The sequence below is a fragment of the Hirundo rustica genome, chromosome 23 (assembly GCF_015227805.2).
Source record: "Hirundo rustica isolate bHirRus1 chromosome 23, bHirRus1.pri.v3, whole genome shotgun sequence".
NCBI classification, from domain to species: Eukaryota; Metazoa; Chordata; class Aves; order Passeriformes; family Hirundinidae; genus Hirundo; species Hirundo rustica.
In genome coordinates this window covers 5,116,512-5,138,625 of record NC_053472.1, presented here as the reverse complement: position 1 = coordinate 5,138,625, position 22,114 = coordinate 5,116,512, and the positions used below count along the sequence as shown (strand labels likewise).

At 60.0% G+C, this 22,114-nt stretch overlaps 1 protein-coding gene and 2 long non-coding RNA genes across 6 annotated transcripts; all 3 read right to left on the bottom strand.

Annotated features, from left to right (window-relative positions):
• Positions 1-836: 836 nt before the first annotated feature.
• On the bottom strand, positions 837-6,237 carry THY1 (Thy-1 cell surface antigen). 2 transcript variants are annotated; one of them, XR_005703946.2, is made up of 5 exons: positions 6,131-6,237; positions 3,830-3,912; positions 3,390-3,725; positions 2,313-2,823; positions 837-1,965 (listed from the first exon to the last, which is right to left on the bottom strand). XR_005703946.2 is itself a non-coding variant. In XM_040085238.2 (4 exons), exons 2-4 carry the CDS (start codon positions 3,864-3,866, stop codon positions 2,711-2,713), a joined length of 486 nt encoding a protein of 161 aa, XP_039941172.1. In that variant the 5' UTR covers positions 3,867-3,912; positions 6,131-6,237; the 3' UTR covers positions 837-2,710. The 2 variants fall into 2 exon arrangements, 1 of the variants encoding a protein (XP_039941172.1); XM_040085238.2 differs by having other exon boundaries at positions 837-2,823.
• Positions 6,238-12,712: 6,475 nt separating this feature from the next.
• On the bottom strand, positions 12,713-14,476 carry LOC120762637 (uncharacterized). The gene is made up of 2 exons (XR_005703934.1): positions 14,307-14,476; positions 12,713-14,148 (listed from the first exon to the last, which is right to left on the bottom strand). It is a non-coding gene; the product is annotated as an uncharacterized LOC120762637 (long non-coding RNA).
• A 9-nt stretch (positions 14,477-14,485) lies between these two features.
• On the bottom strand, positions 14,486-21,205 carry LOC120762636 (uncharacterized). Of its 3 annotated transcripts, none has more exons than XR_009208482.1 (7): positions 21,150-21,205; positions 20,100-20,989; positions 19,000-19,941; positions 17,709-18,841; positions 16,655-17,550; positions 16,321-16,495; positions 14,486-15,136 (listed from the first exon to the last, which is right to left on the bottom strand). It is a non-coding gene; the product is annotated as an uncharacterized LOC120762636 (long non-coding RNA). The 3 variants fall into 3 exon arrangements; XR_009208483.1 differs by lacking the exon at positions 14,486-15,136 and having other exon boundaries at positions 15,884-16,495; positions 17,709-18,700; positions 18,755-18,841; XR_009208481.1 differs by lacking the exon at positions 14,486-15,136 and having other exon boundaries at positions 15,884-16,495.
• Between the last annotated feature and the right edge of the window lie 909 nt (positions 21,206-22,114).

Sequence of the window (22,114 nt, the reverse complement as noted above, 5' to 3'; positions counted from 1 at the left end):
CTAAACCTTCAGCGAAGGTGGGCATGGGGCAGCTGGCGTGGCGTGGCCACCCCTCGTGGATCCGTGGGGACACCGGGGCACCGCTGCGGGACGCCTGACCCGCCCAGGGTACGGCACCTGCCGGGCCGTGACTCAGCGGGCACCTGCCGAGGATAATGGGGAGCGATGTAATTAGGCTGGCATCTTCTTCCCTCCCTCCCTCCCTCCGTCCCGCCTGGCTCCAGCCCTCAAACAGGGAGGGACGCGTCGGGGCGTCACGGGGAGGTGGCGCAGGGTCACCAATAGTGTTAGGGGGTGGTGGCACGGTCCTGCCGGGCGGCTCCTTGGTGCCGGGGTGGCAATGCTGACCCTGCGCAAGGCAGTGTAGGGCTGCTCCAGAGGACACGGGAGCCCTTGGCAGCCCCGCGGGCAGCGTGTGGGCACAGAGGCTCCAGCAGGACCCCGGTGTGCCAGGCACGGGAGCTCTGGCACACGTGCACACCCAGCCCCGCTCCCATCCCTGGCAATTCCCAGAGGATGGATGGGCCAGGACCAGACCTGGGCTCCTGCTTTGCCTCTCTGCCAGCACCGTGGGCAGCAGGTGGCCTCTGGGATGGAGCTGGGGGTTTGGGGACAAGGATGGGGACAAAGGGTCTGGGCGCAGGGGGTCACTCTCAATGTGGGCAGGAGGGGGTTACCCTGCCCAGGGAAGTCGAGTCTTGCCCCTCTGCCTGCTTCTCTCCCACAGGCACAGGGGTGCTGGAGGCACAGGGGGGCTGTACCCCTCAGCAGGGTCCTGGAGGCCCTGTCCCCACACAGCCCCTGTCCCCACCGCCGCACACACGGGCGCCCATGGCTCCAACACACAACCTAGGTAGGGTTTTATTGTGCAGACAGAGGAACACTCCTGGATGATAAGGTGTTTTTTGTTGTTGTTGTTGTTGTTGTTGTTTCTTTTACTTGGGTTCTCTTTTTTTTTTCCAATTTTTTTTTTTTTTTTTTTTTTTTTCCTTTTCCCCTAACAGAATTTCTTTGACGACAAGCTGTGGAAACAACTACAAATGTTCACCAAAAAATGAGACTTGAGCCGCGTCCGCGCTCTGCCGCTGGGCTCTGCCCCTGCCCCGGCGCTCACCAGCACGCCCAGGGAGCTGGGCACAGCCAGGCCTCAGCTGGGCACGGCCTCAGCAGCACTAGACAGCAAGCAAGCAGGCAGGGATGGGCAGGGGACGGGCACGGGGGTAGGAAGCAGCTCTGGAGAAGAGCGAGGAGTGGGGAGCAGCTGCTGTGTATTGCTCTCAGCCGTGGTGGCACAGCCCTGGCTGCGCGGGTGGCACAGCTGGGGTTCACCCCATGCACCTGGATGCTCCTGCCTGCCTCTTCCTGTCCCTGTGCCCTCCCCTGGGTGAGGCTCCTCGGGGTCCCGTGGGCATCCAGGCAGCCCTGGGCTGGCAGATCTGAGCTGTGCTGGCCATCCCTGTCCCTGCTCTCGCCAACCCCCGGCACCAGCCTGGCCTTACCGGGGTTGTGGGCTGCCCTTAGATCCTTCGCTGCTCTTAAAGGGAGACAGGGAAATGCTGAAAGTGAGGAGGGAGAAGGGAGGGGGCACACGGGCTTCTCCCAGCAGCACGGTGGGATTTGAGGAAGACTGCTCTGCCTCTCCACGAGGAAGGATTGGGGTCCCCAGATGTTCCCTTAGGGAAGACAAGGTGCCGGTGCAGAGGAGTCCCTGCAGAGACCCTGGAGTCACACTCCCAGAGGGGAACCCCCTCCCCACCGGCCAGCCTGGGTGCAGCTCTGAGGGCCCTGGGGAGGGCAGTGGGGCTGTGGCTAGCTCAGAGAGGCTCTGCTTGCCTCCACTGGTGCTGGCAGCAATTCTCTCGTCACAGCTAAGGGCTGCTCCCCGGGGAGAGCGAGTGTTGTCTCTGGCTCGGGCAGCCCAAAGGTGCCAGATGGTGTCTGGAGGAGGCCTCACTTCCAGCTCAGCTGTAAGAAGAACAGATTAGGAAAAACTTGTTGCCAAGGCCCGTTTTCACTGAGCCCGTTCCCAGGGCCCCAGAGGAGCCCAAAGGAGGCAGGGGGGGTTCATGGTGTCTCCTAGACTTGCTCCCCTCTGTCCTCCCAGCCTGCCAGGCCCAGCAGCCTCCCATGGCTCCCCTGTTCACTGAGACAGGAGTCATTTGGTTCCCTCTCCCAGCCGTGGCAGCTCAGGGTGAGAGGAGCAGGGTGAGGAAGCAGTCACCTGGGCGGCGAGCAGAGCACAGCCCCCACCACGGGCACAGCACCCACCACGGGCACCCTCCGCGTGCTCTCACACCACCCCTCTCTCTTACCTGCCAATCCAGCTGTCTCTCCCCAGCTGAGAACAGGCAAACCCCCAGAGTTAAAGGGATGGGACAAGCGAGGCTGAGGCCTCCAGTGCTCCCAGCACAAGCAAACCAGCCAGCCTACGGCGCGGGGAGGCGCGATGGGAGGAGCAACGCTGCCTAGCAGAGCCACCATGCTTCGGAGCGGGGCGCGTGTGCGTGGGATGGTGGGCCTCGGCACGGGGCGGTGGTTAGCGTTAGATATACGGCTAAATAGAGATAACACAGAGAGGTTTCACGGCTTCCAGACGCTTCAGCTTCTCTTTCCAGGGGCTGCGAGGAAGGCGGGGTGGCTGGGGTGCTCGGTGTGTGCGTGCGTGCGTGTGCGAGCGCTTCTGTGTGTGCGTGTGTGTGAGTTTCGCCTTTCACAGGGACACGAAGTCCACGGCTTGCAGGAGAGGCAGGGAAAGGAGCAGCAGCAGGAGCCACGAGGTGTTCTGGATCAAGAGGCTGAAGCCGGCGCATTTCTCCAGTTTGTCTGTGAGGAGAAGGAACGGGGAGGGAGGGAAGAGAGGCAATGAAATCCCTCGGGAACGGGGCTCAGGCTGGGTGTTCAATGGTACTGGAGCACAGCTTCTTGCCTTTGCTGTGTCACACAAATGCAGCATGACCCATCCTGGCCTGTTTCCCTCCCATCGTGTAGTGGCAAAGATTTTTTGAGGCCCTGAGAAGCATAACCCTGCCTGTGCCTGACTGAGGTGACAAGTGGATGGGCACCAGGTGAGACAAAGGTCTCTGCATCTGGAGGACTGCTCCCATGGGATATAGGTGTGGAGGTTCCCCACTATCCTCTCTGTGGGAGGATATCAAGGCAATCTGCCTGAGGTGGGACCAAGAGGGGCAGGAAAAGCAGCGTGAGATGGGGTAGAGTGAGCCCATCTGTGGGATTAAGCCCACCTGAAGGGCATGCAAGGGTGGGGACATATTTATGGAGCTCAGGGAGGATCTGGGGACACCGCAGGGAGCTGCGGTGTTCTCTGCCGGCCCTGCCAAGCCAAGGAGCAGGTGGGAAAGGCTGAGGCTGGGTGCCACTGCCTGTCTCACCTTTGATAACAGTGATGTTCTTTATCTGGTTGCCGGTGTAGTCGTTGGTGGCCTTCAGCTCGCACATGTAGATGCCCTCATCGCTGGTGGTGAAGCTCTGCAGGTGGAGGCACACCAGGTTCTTGTGCATGGTGACGTTGGCTCGGCTCCGGTAGATGTTCTCGGAGACGCTGATGGTGCTGTGGATGACGTGCTTCCTGTTGTCCTTGGTGATGCTGAACTCGTAGGTCAGGGGGTTGTCGGTTTTGTTCTCATAGCGACAGTCCACGCGCAGGTTCTGGCCCAGCAGGCAGGCACTCAGGTCCTTGATCATCTGGCAGTGGGCAGCCTGGAGGACTGGGAGAGGCAGGAGGGGGTTGGACAGGGAACACGGAGCTCTGGGGGTGCCCATGCAGCCTCCAGGATGCTCTGGGCCGAGCGGGGAGCAGGGAGGGACGTACCTGTCAGGATGACAGCGATGCCCACGGTGGGGTTCATCTCGCTGCTGAGGTGCCCGGTGGGGGCTGTCTCTGAGAGGGGGAACCTGGGCGGGGGGAGAGAAGGGCAGTCAGCCAGGCCGCTGCCCCGTGGATGTGGGCACTCGGCGGTGCAGGCTGCCCTTCTTGCACAAACGGTGCTCCAGAGTCTGCTCCTCCTCACCAGTGCCTGATTCACTGCACAGAGCACGGCTGGCACTGCACCCAGCAGGGGAATCAGGCGCTGAGCATCTGCCCAGCATCACCTTTGCCCATCCCCAGGCAATGCCCCATCCTCACTTTGTTTTCTGTGCCCAGATCCCCCCAGCAGACATTAAATGAGCGTGGCCAGACCTGCAGCGAGGCCTGCACGTCCCGCCTCCTCCCCTTTTTGCCCCATGGCCAGCCAAGGTTGGGACAGGTAAACCCGGGCTGCACCTCTGTGCCTGCACACCTTGACCGGAGGTCTGTGGCTCACGGTGAGGGGGCTGCCAGGTGAGGGACCCTCTGCCGGGGCCCGTGGGCGCCCACCCTGCCAATCCTCCCGCAGCTCCAGCGGGTGAGCTCAGCAAGGATGAGTCATTGCGATGCAGTGAGGGAAAGGGGCCAAGAGCAGCGAGGGAGAGGGACACAGCAGCTGGACAGGGAGCCAAGCCCGCCGATGGATGGCACAAAGCCTCCAGGAGCTGAGCTCAGCCTGCCTGGCCGCGGGGTGGAAGGGTTTGGGTGGCAGCATACGCTTTCTGGGTCCCTGCCCGGTGCCTGTCTCTCTCCAGGCTGGGTGTGCCCAGCCTGTGTGGGTAAGGGGCCCGTGATGTGCCATGCAAACATCAGGGCTGCCGATTGCAGCCGGCCCAATGCGGCCACAAGGAATCAATTAGAGGTTTGCAGCCTGGCCAAGCAGCCTCGTGGGGAATCCAGCCGCAGACGTGCGGAATGGAGGGACAGGGTGGGGGAGCAGTGAGGCAGCCGCGGGGCTGAAGGACACACCAAGCACCCTGCAGTCAGCCCTCCGGGCTGGCCGTGTGGGGCCAGGTCCAAGAGGGGGAGATGATAAACCAGCCCTTCGTGACTCCAGGCTGCCAGAGGGGACAACAGACCCTCAGTTTGCTCCCTCTGAGCCTGGCAAAGCATCCAGGGAAGAGCTAGGAATTGCCTGTACCACAGCCAGCTGCATTTTTCTGTTTCACAATTTTTGGGTTTTTCATATAGGAAATACCAAACCCATTTGCTCACCCTGGAGCCCTGAAAAATCTCTTTATCCAGAACCCTAAACCTTGGCCAGGAAGAAAAATTCCCTTCTGTTTAATTTTGACAACCAAGAGGTTGCCAATGGGGTAAACGCTCGAACCCCTGGATTCCTAGAAACTGTCCCCCTCTCCCTTCCCTTGTCATTTCCCAGCACCAGCCTGCTCCTTTTTGGATGTCCTGGGACACTATCTAGGTCATAGCCTGTCTTTCCTCCAGAGAATCAGTGCAAAGAAGCTCCCGGAGAGGGGGTCTTCCTCCCATCTATGTGCCGAAACACTCAGATTTTCTAGGCTCTGTGTTGATGGCCCTCGGACCCCTCTTCTCCTGTCAGCGGTACTGGGAGCAGAGCAAGGCAGCCAACTCTCACTCCATGATCCCTGGGGTTTGGCGCAGGGACGGGGCTCAGGAGGACGGTGGCATTTGAGGGGCTCCAGCAAAGTTCCCGGCGCAGTCCCCAACCGCTCGGGGTCACACCATGGCGGTACCGACCCCCTGTGACCAGCAGCGTGACAGGCTCAGGGTGACAAACGAGCTGCGGGGATGGGGACGGGGCCGTGCAGAGCCAGGCTGGTGGGCAGGGGGAAACGCGGATCCGCGGGAGCCGGGCTGCCCCGGGGGGTGGCTGCCGGCAAAGGGGGTGCACGGGGACGCGGAGAGCAGGGAAGAGCGATCGGGAGACCCTCGAGAGGGGCAGGAGGGCTGGGGGCGGGCGAGCTCCCCCCCTGCAGCAGCGCGGAGCGGGAGCGCGGCTGCGGTGCGGGCGTGCGCGGGGGCGCGCCCACCGGGAATGCCGCAGTCCCGAGCCGAGGGTGCGGGGCAGCGGCACCGGGGCTTCAAACCGAGCCCGTGCCCTCCTCCAGCGCGGTCCGTCCGGACGAGCATCCCCCGGGCGAGGGGCGAGATGCTCCCGGTGCCGCCGCCGCTCCCGGCGGCTGCCGACCCTCCCCGCGCCCGCAGCCCCGCGTCGTGCCCCGAGCCCAGCGGCTGCTCCCGGCCCGGCAGCGTGCGGGGCGCTGCGGGGCGCTCGGTGCCTACCTGCGGGCGCTGTCCGGTGCTGCCCGCTGCCTGCGGGGCTGCCGGCGCTGTCCGGGGCTGCCCGGCGGGCTGTGGGCGCGGCGCTCCCGCAGTCTGGGCAGGGCTGGGCGGGCGGACCCAGCGAATGGGGACCGGGAGGCGTCACCGAGGCTCGGCCCCCGGCCCTGCGGCGCGGGGCGGTGCGGGGGGGCCCTGCCTCTGCGGGACTCGGACACCCCCGCCCCGGACAAGGGGCGTGCGCTGATGCCGGAGGTGCCGTTCGCCCCCCTTATGTTCCCCGGGAAGGGCGACGCATCCCCATCGCCATGGGAACATCGTTTTGCGGAAAGACCTGCCAGCCCTCGTCCTTCCCCGGCAGCGTGGGAGGTGTTTTGCTGGGAAGGGAGGATGGTCGGGAAGGGGAAAAGGAGCTTGGCGTGGGCTTTGCTGAGGAGAGAGCAGGCATCATCCTCTGCCACCAAGCGAGTTCAGCTCAGGTGCTCAAAGAGGCCACTCTGCACCAAGTCACCAAGGCCTGTGCGATACATGGCTCCTTTGTGTGGGAAATCGTTGTGGGAACAGCGGGACGCTCAGCTGAATCAAAGAATAACAATCATTTCACTGGGGAAAGACCTTTAAGGCCATGGAGTCCAACTGCTGAGCCAGCACTGCCAAATACATGGCTGAGCCATGGCCACGAGTGTCACATCTACAGGCTCTGCCTGGGATGTCACTGGACACAGACCTCCAGTTTTAGGCCCAGGTCTGGTGACAGTGAGGACACACCAAGGTTTTGCTCCCCACAGGCTCCTATCAGCACATTTAGGAAGGGGATAAGCAGAGCTGCTTCTGCACAGGCAAAATGGCTTTGGATGCAGAAAGCAGCCTGGGACAAGGCCTCCCCCCTGCTCTTTGGCAAGGCTGTGACAGGAGAGGAGGGCAGCAGCAGGGAGCTGTTCTCCCTGGGAGTTTGGGTCCAGAGGTATCCCAGGAAGGCACAGAGACACACAGGATGGCCTGTCCTGCCCACACCTCCTCCCACACCCCTGTCTGGGCTCTGCTAAAAGGGCTGACACTGGGAAAGTTGATATAAAATGTTCTCCTCCAGCAGAACATGATCCCGGGTGACACTAGAGTGCTGAGTTTTTGCAAGCTGGCTGTGCAGGGGGTTTTGCTAATTCTACAGAAGCTTGGCTCTGGCTGCTCACTCACTGCATGGGCTGCAGGTGTGCTGGCCCAAATGGGGACAGTCCCCCAAGCTGGCCAGGGGGCCTGTGGTGCCCTGGGAGTGTTCAGCAGGGTCCCAGTGTGCTGCCATGAGGAGGGCAAAGGTCTGACCCTTGTGGCAGCACAATGACACACCACACTGCTGGCTCAGGATGGCTCAGGCTGGCAGGGCTGGCTATGGATGGGAGGAGAGGTATAGCGAAACCACAGGGAAAGATACTGAGACTGAGGGCAGAGGGATGCAAGGCAAAGAAACAGACATGAGGCATGCTGCAATGTTGTTGGAGGGGAAAACTGAAAGCACAAGGTGTGTGTCCAAACACAGCTGTGATGTGGGGCAGCACATGTAACCACACACACACACGGATCCTTTTCACACAGCCTCACATATCCACTGTCTCCTCCACATCCCCAACCTCACCCCAGCTACCACACAGCAAACCAAGGAATTCAAGCTCCAACGACTGGTTTTTAGAGGCATGCAGTGACTCAAGTGCCCCTGTGAGAGATTTGGGCTTCCTTTCAGTCTCTGGCTGTGGTGCTGTGGAGGCAGGTGTGAGCATGCAGTTTCTGGGCAGTGCTGGCAGCCACTGTCCTGCCTAGGCATTTGCAGGAGGCTCCTTGCAGAGCTTTCCCCTCTGGAGAGTCCTTTTGCTGCAGATTGCAGCCTGGCTGCTATCCATAAACCAGAGAAAAGCACCCAAGTCACACCTAATGCAGAGGCCTCCGGATTGCAGCCAGAGGAAAGGGGTGGGGAGAAGAAAACCTAATAGTGACAGACCAGTAGAGAGAGGGGCAGGCAGCGTTTGGAGTGGCAGGTGCCAGTCAGGGAGACAGACAGCAAGAGGGACAAGCAGGCAGCCAAACAGGCACAGCACAGCACAGCACAGCACAGCAGTGCAGACACCAGCAGGAGGGAGTGGATGCGGCAGGACAGACAGAGCAGCAGGCAGAGGCAGGGCACAGACAGCTCCCCTGGGAGCTCAGAGCAGCCAAACTGCCCCTGGATCCTGTTTGGAGAGAAAGCCAGGGCATGTGGGGGTCCCTGGGGGGAAATTCACTGCTCCCAGTAGCTCGGGAGCTGCAGGAGGCAGGCTGGGAGCAGAGGCACTGAGGGGCACCATGACTCGGGTGTCTGGTGATGCTGCAGCAATTAAAACCTGGCCTTGCCCAAGGACATCCTGCTGCAGGAGACAGCCTTCTAGGAGAAAGGTAGATACACATCCTTCCCAGGAGGAACATCTCTGCCCTGCCCTCAGTCTATCCCAAACACAGGAATTGGAGAGTCTCTCCCTTTCCCTCCTGCTCATGAATCACAGCACAGCAGCACACCCTGGGTCCTGCTCAAAACTATGCCCACGCAGCAACCGTTTGCTCCCACACTGCCAGTTTCTGGGGAGAGGTGATGTGAAGGCATGGACAACAGGACATGGGGGCAGCTGTGCTGTGGAGAGATCCCTGACACCCTTCCCAAGGCCATTTGAGCTGGGGAGTTGCAACATGGAGGAGGTAAGGGAGGGCATCTGGGAATCAGTGGTGGAGCTGCAGAGATCACAGCACAAGGAGTGACTGAAGCTCAGCTGCATCACAGCTCAGCCCCTGCCCCAGAGCCAGGAGGGCTGCACAGGGTTTACTCCTCACTGCATTAAGCCAAACCCAGGCCCTTCCCACTCCATCTTTGAGGGACAAGGAAGGGAGGCTGCAGAAGAGCTGTGCCCTTGTTTGGAGGGACAGAATGGCCCTCGGGAGCCCAGCCAGGCCCCACAGATGCTAAATGTAGCACGGCCCAGATACAAAGCCCCTGGGCTTTGTGGCAGTGCTGCACAGAGCAGGGGTGGAGGAGACTCTGCTCCCCTGCTTCCTGCAGGCAGCACAGAGCCAGGGAAAACAGGGGCAGGCAGGACTCCTGCTGCAGCACTGTCCTGGGGTCACATCAGTCTGGCAGAGGAGATGGCTGGCACCGAGCCCCAGCCTTGGTAACCTGTACCTGCTTCGTGCCTGTGTCCTGCATAAAGAGAAGCCCCAGAGAGTGAAGATCTCTAACAGTGATCAAGGCTAGGGAGTGCCTGTGAGCAATCAGCTCCAGCCCTGCACTGACACACTTGCCAGCAGGAACATCCCTCCCTTCCCTTGTAGCCTTGTAACTGCCGGCTCTGTGCTCACAACCAGTCACACGAGTGCCCCACAGTGGGAATGTTGTCAAGGGGGCTTCTCTGGGAGGCTGCCAACACTGAGCACTCACTACAGTGTAGGACCCTCTCCAGTAAATCCCTGCTTCACTGCACTGCTGCCTTCCCAGCCTACTGGGATCCACCAGGCAAGAGCCCAGCAGAGGAGCTGTCCCACCCAAGCAGAGCCATTGTCCCTGCAGCCTGATATCCATCTGGAAGAGTGGGCGACTATCTGTCTGCCTCCAGCCCAAGACCACTAAAATCTCTTTGCAAGTCATGGGAATCCTTGTGGGAGCCAGCCAGGACACGAGGAGCCAGCTCAGCCTGGAAGAGGAGGTTGACTGAGGTGGAGAGCTCTTAGTTTGCTCCATCTGCTCTCCAGACTGAGTGGGAAGGGTGCTTGGCTGCCTGCTCCAGCCTCCTCCTCACTGCCTCCCATCGCATCCTGTTAGTTCTTGGCAGGGTCTGGTTGTTTTTTGGTTTTTTTTTTTGGAGCTGCTTTCTGCACCGTGCCCTGCAAACCTGATCTCTGCTGAGCTGCGAGGGAGACTCATCCCTGGGGGCAGGAGAGGCATCTCTGCCAGCTGAGCCCGGCAGGTTTGGCAGCTAACTCCTGGCTCAGTTTGCAGACCTGTTTCTTACCTGCAGGGTCAGTGGCCACAGGGCCTGTATTCCAAGCTCTTTGCAAGGTGCCACATCCCACAGGCTCTTTGGAGGGGAACAAACATGGACAGAGTTGGAATTAGGAAAAGCTGCCACTTCAGACAGTGAAACTCCCCTCCAGCACCTGCTGAAGACCTGTGACACATCCACCCTCACTCCTTTTAAAACGGGAGTACCTGTGGGGCTGATACAGGATGTGCAGCACTGGAAACCCCGAGACAGGATGGATTCCCAGACAAAACCCTTTGTTTTAGGGAAACTTACTCATGTCAGAAAGGATAAGTTGCTGGGGGCTTCCCAGCAGGTGCTGGGCAGAAAAGATGTAGAACACAGCACCATTTCTGCTGCCCATCCCCAGCCAAGCTTTCCCCTCTGTCTCAGGAGGGATGACTAATGCAAGTTACAGAAAGTGGAAATATCTTCCTTGATTATTCTCTTCCTATCTGCTGGGCCTTAAGGAATAGAGTGTTTATTAGCATTCCTTATTTATGAGGGAACCATTAGGCCAGGGTGGTTAACTCTCACCACACAGGTTCCTAGGGACAGCACCAGAGAGGAACACAGGAAGCAGCTGCCTGAAGGGTATGCTCTGAGCCAGCTGGGAAGCCCCAAACCCCGGAGAGAGGCAGTTTAAATAGTCTACAGTTAAATAAATCTAAAACTTCCTTCTGAGGGGCAGCACTGACCTCTGCTCTTTGATGACCCGGAAGAGGAAGTAAAGGAACGGGTGGAGCTGTGCCGGGGGAGATTGAGGTTGGATATTTTAGGAAAAGAGGGTGCTGGGGCACTGACCAGACTCTCCAGTGAACCGTCCCTGCCCCAAGGCTGCCAGAGCTCCAGGAGCGTTTGGACAACGCTCTCAGGGATGCACAGGGTGGGACTGTTGGGACTCAATGACCCCTCCCAACTCAGGCTATTCCATGATAAAGACAGTTTTTGCCCCTTTCCAGCAGTGCAGAGGGCTCAGTCCTACCCTGAGGCTGTCAACAGTCCCTGCTGGGACCCGGGCAGTGCTGGCAGGGCAGCGGCTGTGGCTGCACACAGAGCTTCCCTTGAGAGCCACCAGCTGCTCCTGCCCTGGGGTTTGTGTCATCAGCTCCAGCGCTCCCTCCTCTCCCCATTGTTAGCAGGGACAATGGCACATGTGCAGGGCTGAGGGAGAAAGGGCTTCCCCTGCTGAGGAGCCCTCCTGCCCCAGGCCAGCCCAGCGCCTGGAAGAGGAGGCGGCAGCGCTGCCTGCCCACGGCCAGGGCTGTGGCTCCTCCAGGCTCTCGGCCAGCACTGCTGTTTCCCTTGTCAGCACCACACCCCCGACACCAGCAGCCCTCCAGCCACACCCACCGCTTCTGCCTACAGGGTCACTACTCGGGAATTGCTCCCAGTCCATAAATGACAAATTGTTCAGAGCAGAGGGGGATTTTCTACTGCTTCCCAGGCAGCTCAGCCCGTTTGTTGTCTACTCCTGCTTAGGCTGTAGAACCCATGCATGTCTGGGCTCCCACAGCAGAGCTGGGAGCTCAAGTCCCCCATCCCTTCTACTGTTGTCTTCAGGGACAGCCAATAGGTCACTTCACATCCCTGAGGAGCAGTTTTCCACAGAAAAACACACCCTTAAGAAATTCCTTCCTTTCTTTTAGTCCAGGCCAAGCCTCTGCTTGGAACTATTAGTGTAGGAGATTCTGAATATACACATCAACGTCATAAAGAAGCACAGAGCCTTAGAAAGCAGAATCCTAACGCTAGGAAAAAAGTTAGAAATGAAAGGGGAAAAGAATTGAGGATTGTAGCAGTGAGAACTTACCCAAGCACACAAAGAACTGTGCTGCTGAGTGCTCAGCTCTTTGAGCTATTACTTATTATCCATTATCATTAATTTTTTATTATCTATTTTTATTATAAATAACTTACCTTTTGATTAGTTATTTTTACCTAAGTACCTAAAACTCAGCAAGTGGAAGCCCTGGCACTTGGAGAATTCTTTCATTTCGGCCAAGAAGCACAAGAGGCATGAGTAAAACCAGGCTTTGCTGAGGTTGCTTTCCTATTGCCAGGGAATTCACAGCTGGGAACCCCAGGAATAAACAAGAAAAGCCAACACATATGCTTAATAAATCTCCCTTAAATGTTGAAGAATTCATTGCAAAGAGCAAACACCTCCTGTCTGTACTTAATGGAAGAAATGTCCCCCTGTGGCTGAGGGAGCTCGAGCATGTTCCAAAGTGGAAGCTAAGCAGCATCTGGTGTAACATTTATGCCTAAGGGGTTTGAGTTCCTGCCAGTCAGCACATGATTACAACTCACTCTCATATTCTTCTCAGATAACTCACAGAAATCTGCCCATAAGATGTCAGCAGAAGCAGGGTAATGGCACTTACCTGGACAAACATGGTATAAAACATGGTAACAAACCTGCATGTAGGAACACCAGGGATGGGCAAATGCCTCATGACATCACAATCCGCAGCTCCAGGGGAAAACGTCAAAGAAACACAGCAGAGGTGTAAAAGCATGAGAGAGGGAGCATGAAAAAATGTAAACCAGACACTGAAAAAGAACTTTATTGATGGAAAAAAAGATGGAGGAGCAGAAAAAACAGAGCTGCTGCTCCTGGAGAGAAAAGGATTTCGTGAATGCTAAATAAAGAGGATTTCAACCCAATAAAACTGCTCTAAAAACCAAAAAACAAACTGAGAGACAAAACCAACAAAACCTTTCTCAAGATAGCCAAAAACGCTAAAGGGAAGGGAAATGTAGAGAAAAAAGACACGGTGCAGAATTCCACTTGTAACTCCTCTGTGCCAACTATCCCCATGCCAGAGAACTCTCCAAGCACAGGCTGTCTCACCTGAGCGTCGGACGCTGCAGGCCCTTCCACTGGTGGCAACGAGGCCCCCTGGGCAAATGAAGCTGGGCTTGCAAAGCAGCGGCCAAAGAAGCTGCACCCCTGCTTACAGGAGGCTGCAGCTGCTGCCTGCTCTGAGGGCAGGCCAGGCACGCTGGCAGGTCAGCTGCAAGGACAGGCAGCCCGGCAGCACAGGCTCGCACCCAGGCCCTGGCTACAGGCGGGTCCCGGTGCCCACGCTGCCATTAAGGGGCTTGGCTCTGTCCTCAGGAGCAAGGGGCCAGGCCGGGCCCTGTCTCTTCCTGCAGCTGGACAGGGCACCCCTGGCTGAGTCACAGAGCTCCTCTCCCCCTGCTGGGAAGCCTAAGCTAACCTGCTCTATGCCTACGGGGGACACACACACTGCCTCACTCATACCGACTAGACAAAGGAAGACACACAGGGACAAGGTGCCAGGAGTGGGAGCGAGCTCTGTGTGGGTGCCCTGCCTGCTGCTGAGCAGGAGACGAGAGCTTCAGCCCTGCCCCGGGGGCGCTGCACGGTTGCCCTCTATAAGGGCCTAAACATGTTGAGGGGTGGCCAGGGGACAGAAGACTGTGCATGACACACCCTGGGTACAGGGGGTCACGCTGGCCAGGGGAATAAACCAATTGACAAGGGGAAAAGGCGCTGCCCTGCTTACAGGGTGGCCTGGGGGTGCTCCATTTCCCCCTTGGCTGCAGAGACCAGGCCTCTCACCCTCCTTACAGGGGCGCCCCTCTCTCCAGGCAGCCAAAGCAGCAGAACAGCAAAAGGCACCAAAGGCACCAAAGCAAAGACCCAGCCCTGCTTACAGGGAGGTCGCCCAGCACTAAAGGACTCGGGGCACCCTGAAGGCGCCCACCAGACTGGGGGGGAATTTGTGCCCTGGAAATGCCAGGGATGTCATTTGCCCAGAGGGCCTCACGTGCCACCTCTTGACCTCGACGCCGCTGATCCTCTTCTTCACTCTTGACCTCGCCGCTCCACTCTTGACCTCGACGCCGCTGATCTTCTTCTTCACTCTTGACCTCGCCGCTCCACTCTTGACCTCGACGCCGCTGATCCTCCTCTTCAGTCTTGCCTCACGACGTCTCTTCTTTCTTCCTCGATGGCTTCTGGCAAGGAAGAAGGACACGGTGAGGCCTGAGAAGCTCCAACAAACCAGTGAAGGGAAATGGCAGCCAAGAGCCCCAGAGGGAGCTGTGCCAAGCACCACCGGGCCTCCCGCACACCCCCCACGGCCAGAGAACTCTCCAAGCACAGGCTGTCTCACCTGAGCGTCGGACGCTGCAGGCCCTTCCACTGCTGGCAACGAGGCCCCCTGGGCAAATGAAGCTGGGCTTGCAAAGCAGCGGCCAAAGAGGCTGCACCCCTGCTTACAGGAGGCTGCAGCCACTGCCTGGACTGAAAGGGCCTGGGACTCTAGGCCGCTGGCCCCAACTTACGGGGGTGGCGCTGGCCCCAAAGGCCCAGAGAGGCTCCTTGTCTCTCCTTCGGGGGCATCCTGACCTGCTCCTGGCTAACGGAGGGGTCACCCCACACAGGCTGCCAGCTGAGGGAGCACAAAGGCTCCCAGACCCAGACCCTGCTTACAGGCTGGTCAACACCCAGGCAGCCGCAAAAAAAAAACTTGGCCTTCCCCCCTGCGGGAGCAGGAATGAGACTCAACAGCCAGGCAGTCGAGCTCATGGCCTAATGCCGGGGACAGGGGCCCAGCCCTGAAGACCGAATTCTGCTGGGGATGGGGAAAAGGCCCTGCCCTGCCTACAGGGGGGCTCGGGGGAGGCTCCATTTCCCTCCTCCTGTTTGGAGACAGAGGCTCTCACCCTCCTTACAGGGGCGCCCCTCTCTCCAGGCAGCCAAAGCAGCAGAACAGCAAAAGGCACCAAAGGCACCAAAGCAAAGACCCAGCCCTGCTTACAGGGAGGTCGCCCAGCGCTAAAGGATTCGGGGCACCCTGAAGGCGCCCACCAGACTGGGGGGGAATTTGTGCCCTGGAAATGCCAGGGATGTCATTTGCCCAGAGGGCCTCACGTGCCACCTCTTGACCTCGAAGCCGCTGATCCTCTTCTTCACTCTTGACCTCGCCGCTCCACTCTTGACCTCGACGCCGCTGATCCTCCTCTTCAGTCTTGCCTCACGACGTCTCTTCTTTCTTGCTCGATGGCTTCTGGCAAGGGAAGAAGGACACGGTGAGGCCTGAGAAGCTCCAACAAACCAGTGAAGGGAAATGGCAGCCAAGAGCCCCAGAGGGAGCTGTGCCAAGCACCACCGGGCCTCCCACACACCCCCCACGGCCAGAGAACTCTCCAAGCACAGGCTGTCTCACCTGAGCGTCGGACGCTGCAGGCCCTTCCACTGGTGGCAACGAGGCCCCCTGGGCAAATGAAGCTGGGCTTGCAAAGCAGCGGCCAAAGAGGCTGCACCCCTGCTTACAGGAGGCTGCAGCTGCTGCCTGCTCTGAGGGCAGGCCAGGCACGCTGGCAGGTCAGCTGCAAGGACAGGCAGCCCGGCAGGACAGGCTCGCACCCAGGCCCTGGCTACAGGTGGGTCCCGGTGCCCACGCTGCCATTAAGGGGCTTGGCTCTGTCCTCAGGAGCAAGGGGCCAGGCCGGGCCCTGTCTCTTCCTGCAGCTGGACAGGGCAACCCTGGCTGAGTCACAGAGGTCCTCTCCCCCTGCTGGGAAGCCTAAGCTAACCTGCTCTATGCCTACGGGGGACACACACACTGCCTCATTCATACCGACTAGACAAAGGAAGACACACAGGGACAAGGTGCCAGGAGTGGGAGCGAGCTCTGTGTGGGTGCCCTGCCTGCTGCTGAGCAGGAGACGAGAGCTTCAGCCCTGCCCCGGGGGCGCTGCACGGTTGCCCTCTATAAGGGCCTAAACATGTTGAGGGGTGGCCAGGAGACAGAAGACTGTGCATGACACACCCTGGGTACAGGGGGTCACGCTGGCCAGGGGAATAAACCAATTGACAAGGGGAAAAGGCGCTGCCCTGCTTACAGGGTGGCCTGGGGGTGCTCCATTTCCCCCTTGGCTGCAGAGACCAGGCCTCTCACCCTCCTTACAGGGGCGCCCCTCTCTCCAGGCAGCCAAAGCAGCAGAACAGCAAAAGGCACCAAAGGCACCAAAGCAAAGACCCAGCCCTGCTTACAGGGAGGTCGCCCAGCGCTAAAGGACTCGGGGCACCCTGAAGGCGCCCACCAGACTGGGGGGGAATTTGTGCCCTGGAAATGCCAGGGATGTCATTTGCCCAGAGGGCCTCACGTGCCACCTCTTGACCTCGACGCCGCTGATCCTCTTCTTCACTCTTGACCTCGCCGCTCCACTCTTGACCTCGACGCCGCTGATCTTCTTCTTCACTCTTGACCTCACCGCTCCACTCTTGACCTCGACGCCGCTGATCCTCCTCTTCAGTCTTGCCTCACGACGTCTCTTCTTTCTTCCTCGATGGCTTCTGGCAAGGGAAGAAGGACACGGTGAGGCCTGAGAAGCTCCAACAAACCAGTGAAGGGAAATGGCAGCCAAGAGCCCCAGAGGGAGCTGTGCCAAGCACCACCGGGCCTCCCGCACACCCCCCACGGCCAGAGAACTCTCCAAGCACAGGCTGTCTCACCTGAGCGTCGGACGCTGCAGGCCCTTCCACTGGTGGCAACGAGGCCCCCTGGGCAAATGAAGCTGGGCTTGCAAAGCAGCGGCCAAAGAGGCTGCACCCCTGCTTACAGGAGGCTGCAGCCACTGCCTGGACTGAAAGGGCCTGGGACTCTAGGCCGCTGGCCCCAACTTACGGGGTGGCGCTGGCCCCAAAGGCCCAGAGAGGCTCCTTGTCTCTCCTTCGGGGGCATCCTGACCTGCTCCTGGCTAACGGAGGGGTCACCCCACACAGGCTGCCAGCTGAGGGAGCACAAAGGCTCCCAGACCCAGACCCTGCTTACAGGCTGGTCAACACCCAGGCAGCCGCAAAAAAAAAACTTGGCCTTCCCCCCTGCGGGAGCAGGAATGAGACTCAACAGCCAGGCAGTCGAGCTCATGGCCTAATGCCGGGGACAGGGGCCCAGCCCTGAAGACCGAATTCTGCTGGGGATGGGGAAAAGGCCCTGCCCTGCCTACAGGGGGGCTCGGGGGAGGCTCCATTTCCCTCCTCCTGTTTGGAGACAGAGGCTCTCACCCTCCTTACAGGGGCGCCCCTCTCTCCAGGCAGCCAAAGCAGCACAACGGCAAAAGGCACCAAAGGCACCAAAGCAAAGACCCAGCCCTGCTTACAGGGAGGTCGCCCAGCGCTAAAGGACTCGGGGCACCCTGAAGGCGCCCACCAGACTGGGGGGGAATTTGTGCCCTGGAAATGCCAGGGATGTCATTTGCCCAGAGGGCCTCACGTGCCACCTCTTGACCTCGAAGCCGCTGATCCTCTTCTTCACTCTTGACCTCGCCGCTCCACTCTTGACCTCGACGCCGCTGATCCTCCTCTTCAGTCTTGCCTCACGACGTCTCTTCTTTCTTCCTCGATGGCTTCTGGCAAGGAAGAAGGACACGGTGAGGCCTGAGAAGCTCCAACAAACCAGTGAAGGGAAATGGCAGCCAAGAGCCCCAGAGGGAGCTGTGCCAAGCACCACCGGGCCTCCCGCACACCCCCCACGGCCAGAGAACTCTCCAAGCACAGGCTGTCTCACCTGAGCGTCGGACGCTGCAGGCCCTTCCACTGGTGGCAACGAGGCCCCCTGGGCAAATGAAGCTGGGCTTGCAAAGCAGCGGCCAAAGAGGCTGCACCCCTGCTTACAGGAGGCTGCAGCTGCTGCCTGCTCTGAGGGCAGGCCAGGCACGCTGGCAGGTCAGCTGCAAGGACAGGCAGCCCGGCAGGACAGGCTCGCACCCAGGCCCTGGCTACAGGTGGGTCCCGGTGCCCACGCTGCCATTAAGGGGCTTGGCTCTGTCCTCAGGAGCAAGGGGCCAGGCCGGGCCCTGTCTCTTCCTGCAGCTGGACAGGGCACCCCTGGCTGAGTCACAGAGCTCCTCTCCCCCTGCTGGGAAGCCTAAGCTAACCTGCTCTATGCCTACGGGGGACACACACACTGCCTCACTCATACCGACTAGACAAAGGAAGACACACAGGGACAAGGTGCCAGGAGTGGGAGCGAGCTCTGTGTGGGTGCCCTGCCTGCTGCTGAGCAGGAGACGAGAGCTTCAGCCCTGCCCCGGGGGCGCTGCACGGTTGCCCTCTATAAGGGCCTAAACATGTTGAGGGGTGGCCAGGAGACAGAAGACTGTGCATGACACACCCTGGGTACAGGGGGTCACGCTGGCCAGGGGAATAAACCAATTGACAAGGGGAAAAGGCGCTGCCCTGCTTACAGGGTGGCCTGGGGGTGCTCCATTTCCCCCTTGGCTGCAGAGACCAGGCCTCTCACCCTCCTTACAGGGGCGCCCCTCTCTCCAGGCAGCCAAAGCAGCAGAACAGCAAAAGGCACCAAAGGCACCAAAGCAAAGACCCAGCCCTGCTTACAGGGAGGTCGCCCAGCGCTAAAGGACTCGGGGCACCCTGAAGGCGCCCACCAGACTGGGGGGGAATTTGTGCCCTGGAAATGCCAGGGATGTCATTTGCCCAGAGGGCCTCACGTGCCACCTCTTGACCTCGACGCCGCTGATCCTCTTCTTCACTCTTGACCTCGCCGCTCCACTCTTGACCTCGACGCCGCTGATCTTCTTCTTCACTCTTGACCTCACCGCTCCACTCTTGACCTCGACGCCGCTGATCCTCCTCTTCAGTCTTGCCTCACGACGTCTCTTCTTTCTTCCTCGATGGCTTCTGGCAAGGAAGAAGGACACGGTGAGGCCTGAGAAGCTCCAACAAACCAGTGAAGGGAAATGGCAGCCAAGAGCCCCAGAGGGAGCTGTGCCAAGCACCACCGGGCCTCCCGCACACCCCCCACGGCCAGAGAACTCTCCAAGCACAGGCTGTCTCACCTGAGCGTCGGACGCTGCAGGCCCTTCCACTGCTGGCAACGAGGCCCCCTGGGCAAATGAAGCTGGGCTTGCAAAGCAGCGGCCAAAGAGGCTGCACCCCTGCTTACAGGAGGCTGCAGCCACTGCCTGGACTGAAAGGGCCTGGGACTCTAGGCCGCTGGCCCCAACTTACGGGGTGGCGCTGGCCCCAAAGGCCCAGAGAGGCTCCTTGTCTCTCCTTCGGGGGCATCCTGACCTGCTCCTGGCTAACGGAGGGGTCACCCCACACAGGCTGCCAGCTGAGGGAGCACAAAGGCTCCCAGACCCAGACCCTGCTTACAGGCTGGTCAACACCCAGGCAGCCGCAAAAAAAAAAACTTGGCCTTCCCCCCTGCGGGAGCAGGAATGAGACTCAACAGCCAGGCAGTCGAGCTCATGGCCTAATGCCGGGGACAGGGGCCCAGCCCTGAAGACCGAATTCTGCTGGGGATGGGGAAAAGGCCCTGCCCTGCCTACAGGGGGGCTCGGGGGAGGCTCCATTTCCCTCCTCCTGTTTGGAGACAGAGGCTCTCACCCTCCTTACAGGGGCGCCCCTCTCTCCAGGCAGCCAAAGCAGCAGAACAGCAAAAGGCACCAAAGCAAAGACCCAGCCCTGCTTACAGGGAGGTCGCCCAGCGCTAAAGGACTCGGGGTACCCTGAAGGCGCCCACCAGACTGGGGGGGAATTTGTGCCCTGGAAATGCCAGGGATGTCATTTGCCCAGAGGGCCTCACGTGCCACCTCTTGACCTCGAAGCCGCTGATCCTCTTCTTCACTCTTGACCTCGCCGCTCCACTCTTGACCTCGACGCCGCTGATCTTCTTCTTCACTCTTGACCTCGCCGCTCCACTCTTGACCTCGACGCCGCTGATCCTCCTCTTCAGTCTTGCCTCACGACGTCTCTTCTTTCTTCCTCGATGGCTTCTGGCAAGGAAGAAGGACACGGTGAGGCCTGAGAAGCTCCAACAAACCAGTGAAGGGAAATGGCAGCCAAGAGCCCCAGAGGGAGCTGTGCCAAGCACCACCGGGCCTCCCGCACACCCCCCACGGCCAGAGAACTCTCCAAGCACAGGCTGTCTCACCTGAGCGTCGGACGCTGCAGGCCCTTCCACTGGTGGCAACGAGGCCCCCTGGGCAAATGAAGCTGGGCTTGCAAAGCAGCGGCCAAAGAGGCTGCACCCCTGCTTACAGGAGGCTGCAGCCACTGCCTGGACTGAAAGGGCCTGGGACTCTAGGCCGCTGGCCCCAACTTACGGGGTGGCGCTGGCCCCAAAGGCCCAGAGAGGCTCCTTGTCTCTCCTTCGGGGGCATCCTGACCTGCCCCTGGCTAACGGAGGGGTCACCCCACACAGGCTGCCAGCTGAGGGAGCACAAAGGCTCCCAGACCCAGACCCTGCTTACAGGCTGGTCAACACCCAGGCAGCCGCAAAACTTGGCCTTCCCCCCTGCAGGAGCAGGAATGAGACTCAACAGCCAGGCAGTCGAGCTCATGGCCTAATGCCGGGGACAGGGGCCCAGCCCTGAAGACCGAATTCTGCTGGGGATGGGGAAAAGGCCCTGCCCTGCCTACAGGGGGGCTCGGGGGAGGCTCCATTTCCCTCCTCCTGTTTGGAGACAGAGGCTCTCACCCTCCTTACAGGGGCGCCCCTCTCTCCAGGCAGCCAAAGCAGCAGAACAGCAAAAGGCACCAAAGGCACCAAAGCAAAGACCCAGCCCTGCTTACAGGGAGGTCGCCCAGCGCTAAAGGATTCGGGGCACCCTGAAGGCGCCCACCAGACTGGGGGGGAATTTGTGCCCTGGAAATGCCAGGGATGTCATTTGCCCAGAGGGCCTCACGTGCCACCTCTTGACCTCGAAGCCGCTGATCCTCTTCTTCACTCTTGACCTCGCCGCTCCACTCTTGACCTCGACGCCGCTGATCCTCCTCTTCAGTCTTGCCTCACGACGTCTCTTCTTTCTTGCTCGATGGCTTCTGGCAAGGGAAGAAGGACACGGTGAGGCCTGAGAAGCTCCAACAAACCAGTGAAGGGAAATGGCAGCCAAGAGCCCCAGAGGGAGCTGTGCCAAGCACCACCGGGCCTCCCACACACCCCCCCACGGCCAGAGAACTCTCCAAGCACAGGCTGTCTCACCTGAGCGTCGGACGCTGCAGGCCCTTCCACTGGTGGCAACGAGGCCCCCTGGGCAAATGAAGCTGGGCTTGCAAAGCAGCGGCCCAAAGAGGCTGCACCCCTGCTTACAGGAGGCTGCAGCTGCTGCCTGCTCTGAGGGCAGGCCAGGCACGCTGGCAGGTCAGCTGCAAGGACAGGCAGCCCGGCAGCACAGGCTCGCACCCAGGCCCTGGCTACAGGCGGGTCCCGGTGCCCACGCTGCCATTAAGGGGCTTGGCTCTGTCCTCAGGAGCAAGGGGCCAGGCCGGGCCCTGTCTCTTCCTGCAGCTGGACAGGGCACCCCTGGCTGAGTCACAGAGCTCCTCTCCCCCTGCTGGGAAGCCTAAGCTAACCTGCTCTATGCCTACGGGGGACACACACACTGCCTCACTCATACCGACTAGACAAAGGAAGACACACAGGGACAAGGTGCCAGGAGTGGGAGCGAGCTCTGTGTGGGTGCCCTGCCTGCTGCTGAGCAGGAGACGAGAGCTTCAGCCCTGCCCCGGGGGCGCTGCACGGTTGCCCTCTATAAGGGCCTAAACATGTTGAGGGGTGGCCAGGGGACAGAAGACTGTGCATGACACACCCTGGGTACAGGGGGTCACGCTGGCCAGGGGAATAAACCAATTGACAAGGGGAAAAGGCGCTGCCCTGCTTACAGGGTGGCCTGGGGGTGCTCCATTTCCCCCTTGGCTGCAGAGACCAGGCCTCTCACCCTCCTTACAGGGGCGCCCCTCTCTCCAGGCAGCCAAAGCAGCACAACGGCAAAAGGCCAAAGGCACCAAAGCAAAGACCCAGCCCTGCTTACAGGGAGGTCGCCCAGCGCTAAAGGACTCGGGGCACCCTGAAGGCGCCCACCAGACTGGGGGGGAATTTGTGCCCTGGAAATGCCAGGGATGTCATTTGCCCAGAGGGCCTCACGTGCCACCTCTTGACCTCGACGC

What these genes read in the sequence shown, in the direction of transcription:
- THY1 (XM_040085238.2), bottom strand. Translation starts at nt 3,866, where the DNA reads ATGAACCCCACCGTGGGCATCGCTGTCATCCTGACAG. An exon ending in CATCGCTGTCATCCTGACAG is followed by an intron (nt 3,726 to 3,829) that starts GTACGTCCCTCC and finishes TGCCTCTCCCAG; the next exon opens with TCCTCCAGGCTGCCCACTGC. An exon ending in GAACATCACTGTTATCAAAG is followed by an intron (nt 2,824 to 3,389) that starts GTGAGACAGGCA and finishes TTCTCCTCACAG; the next exon opens with ACAAACTGGAGAAATGCGCC.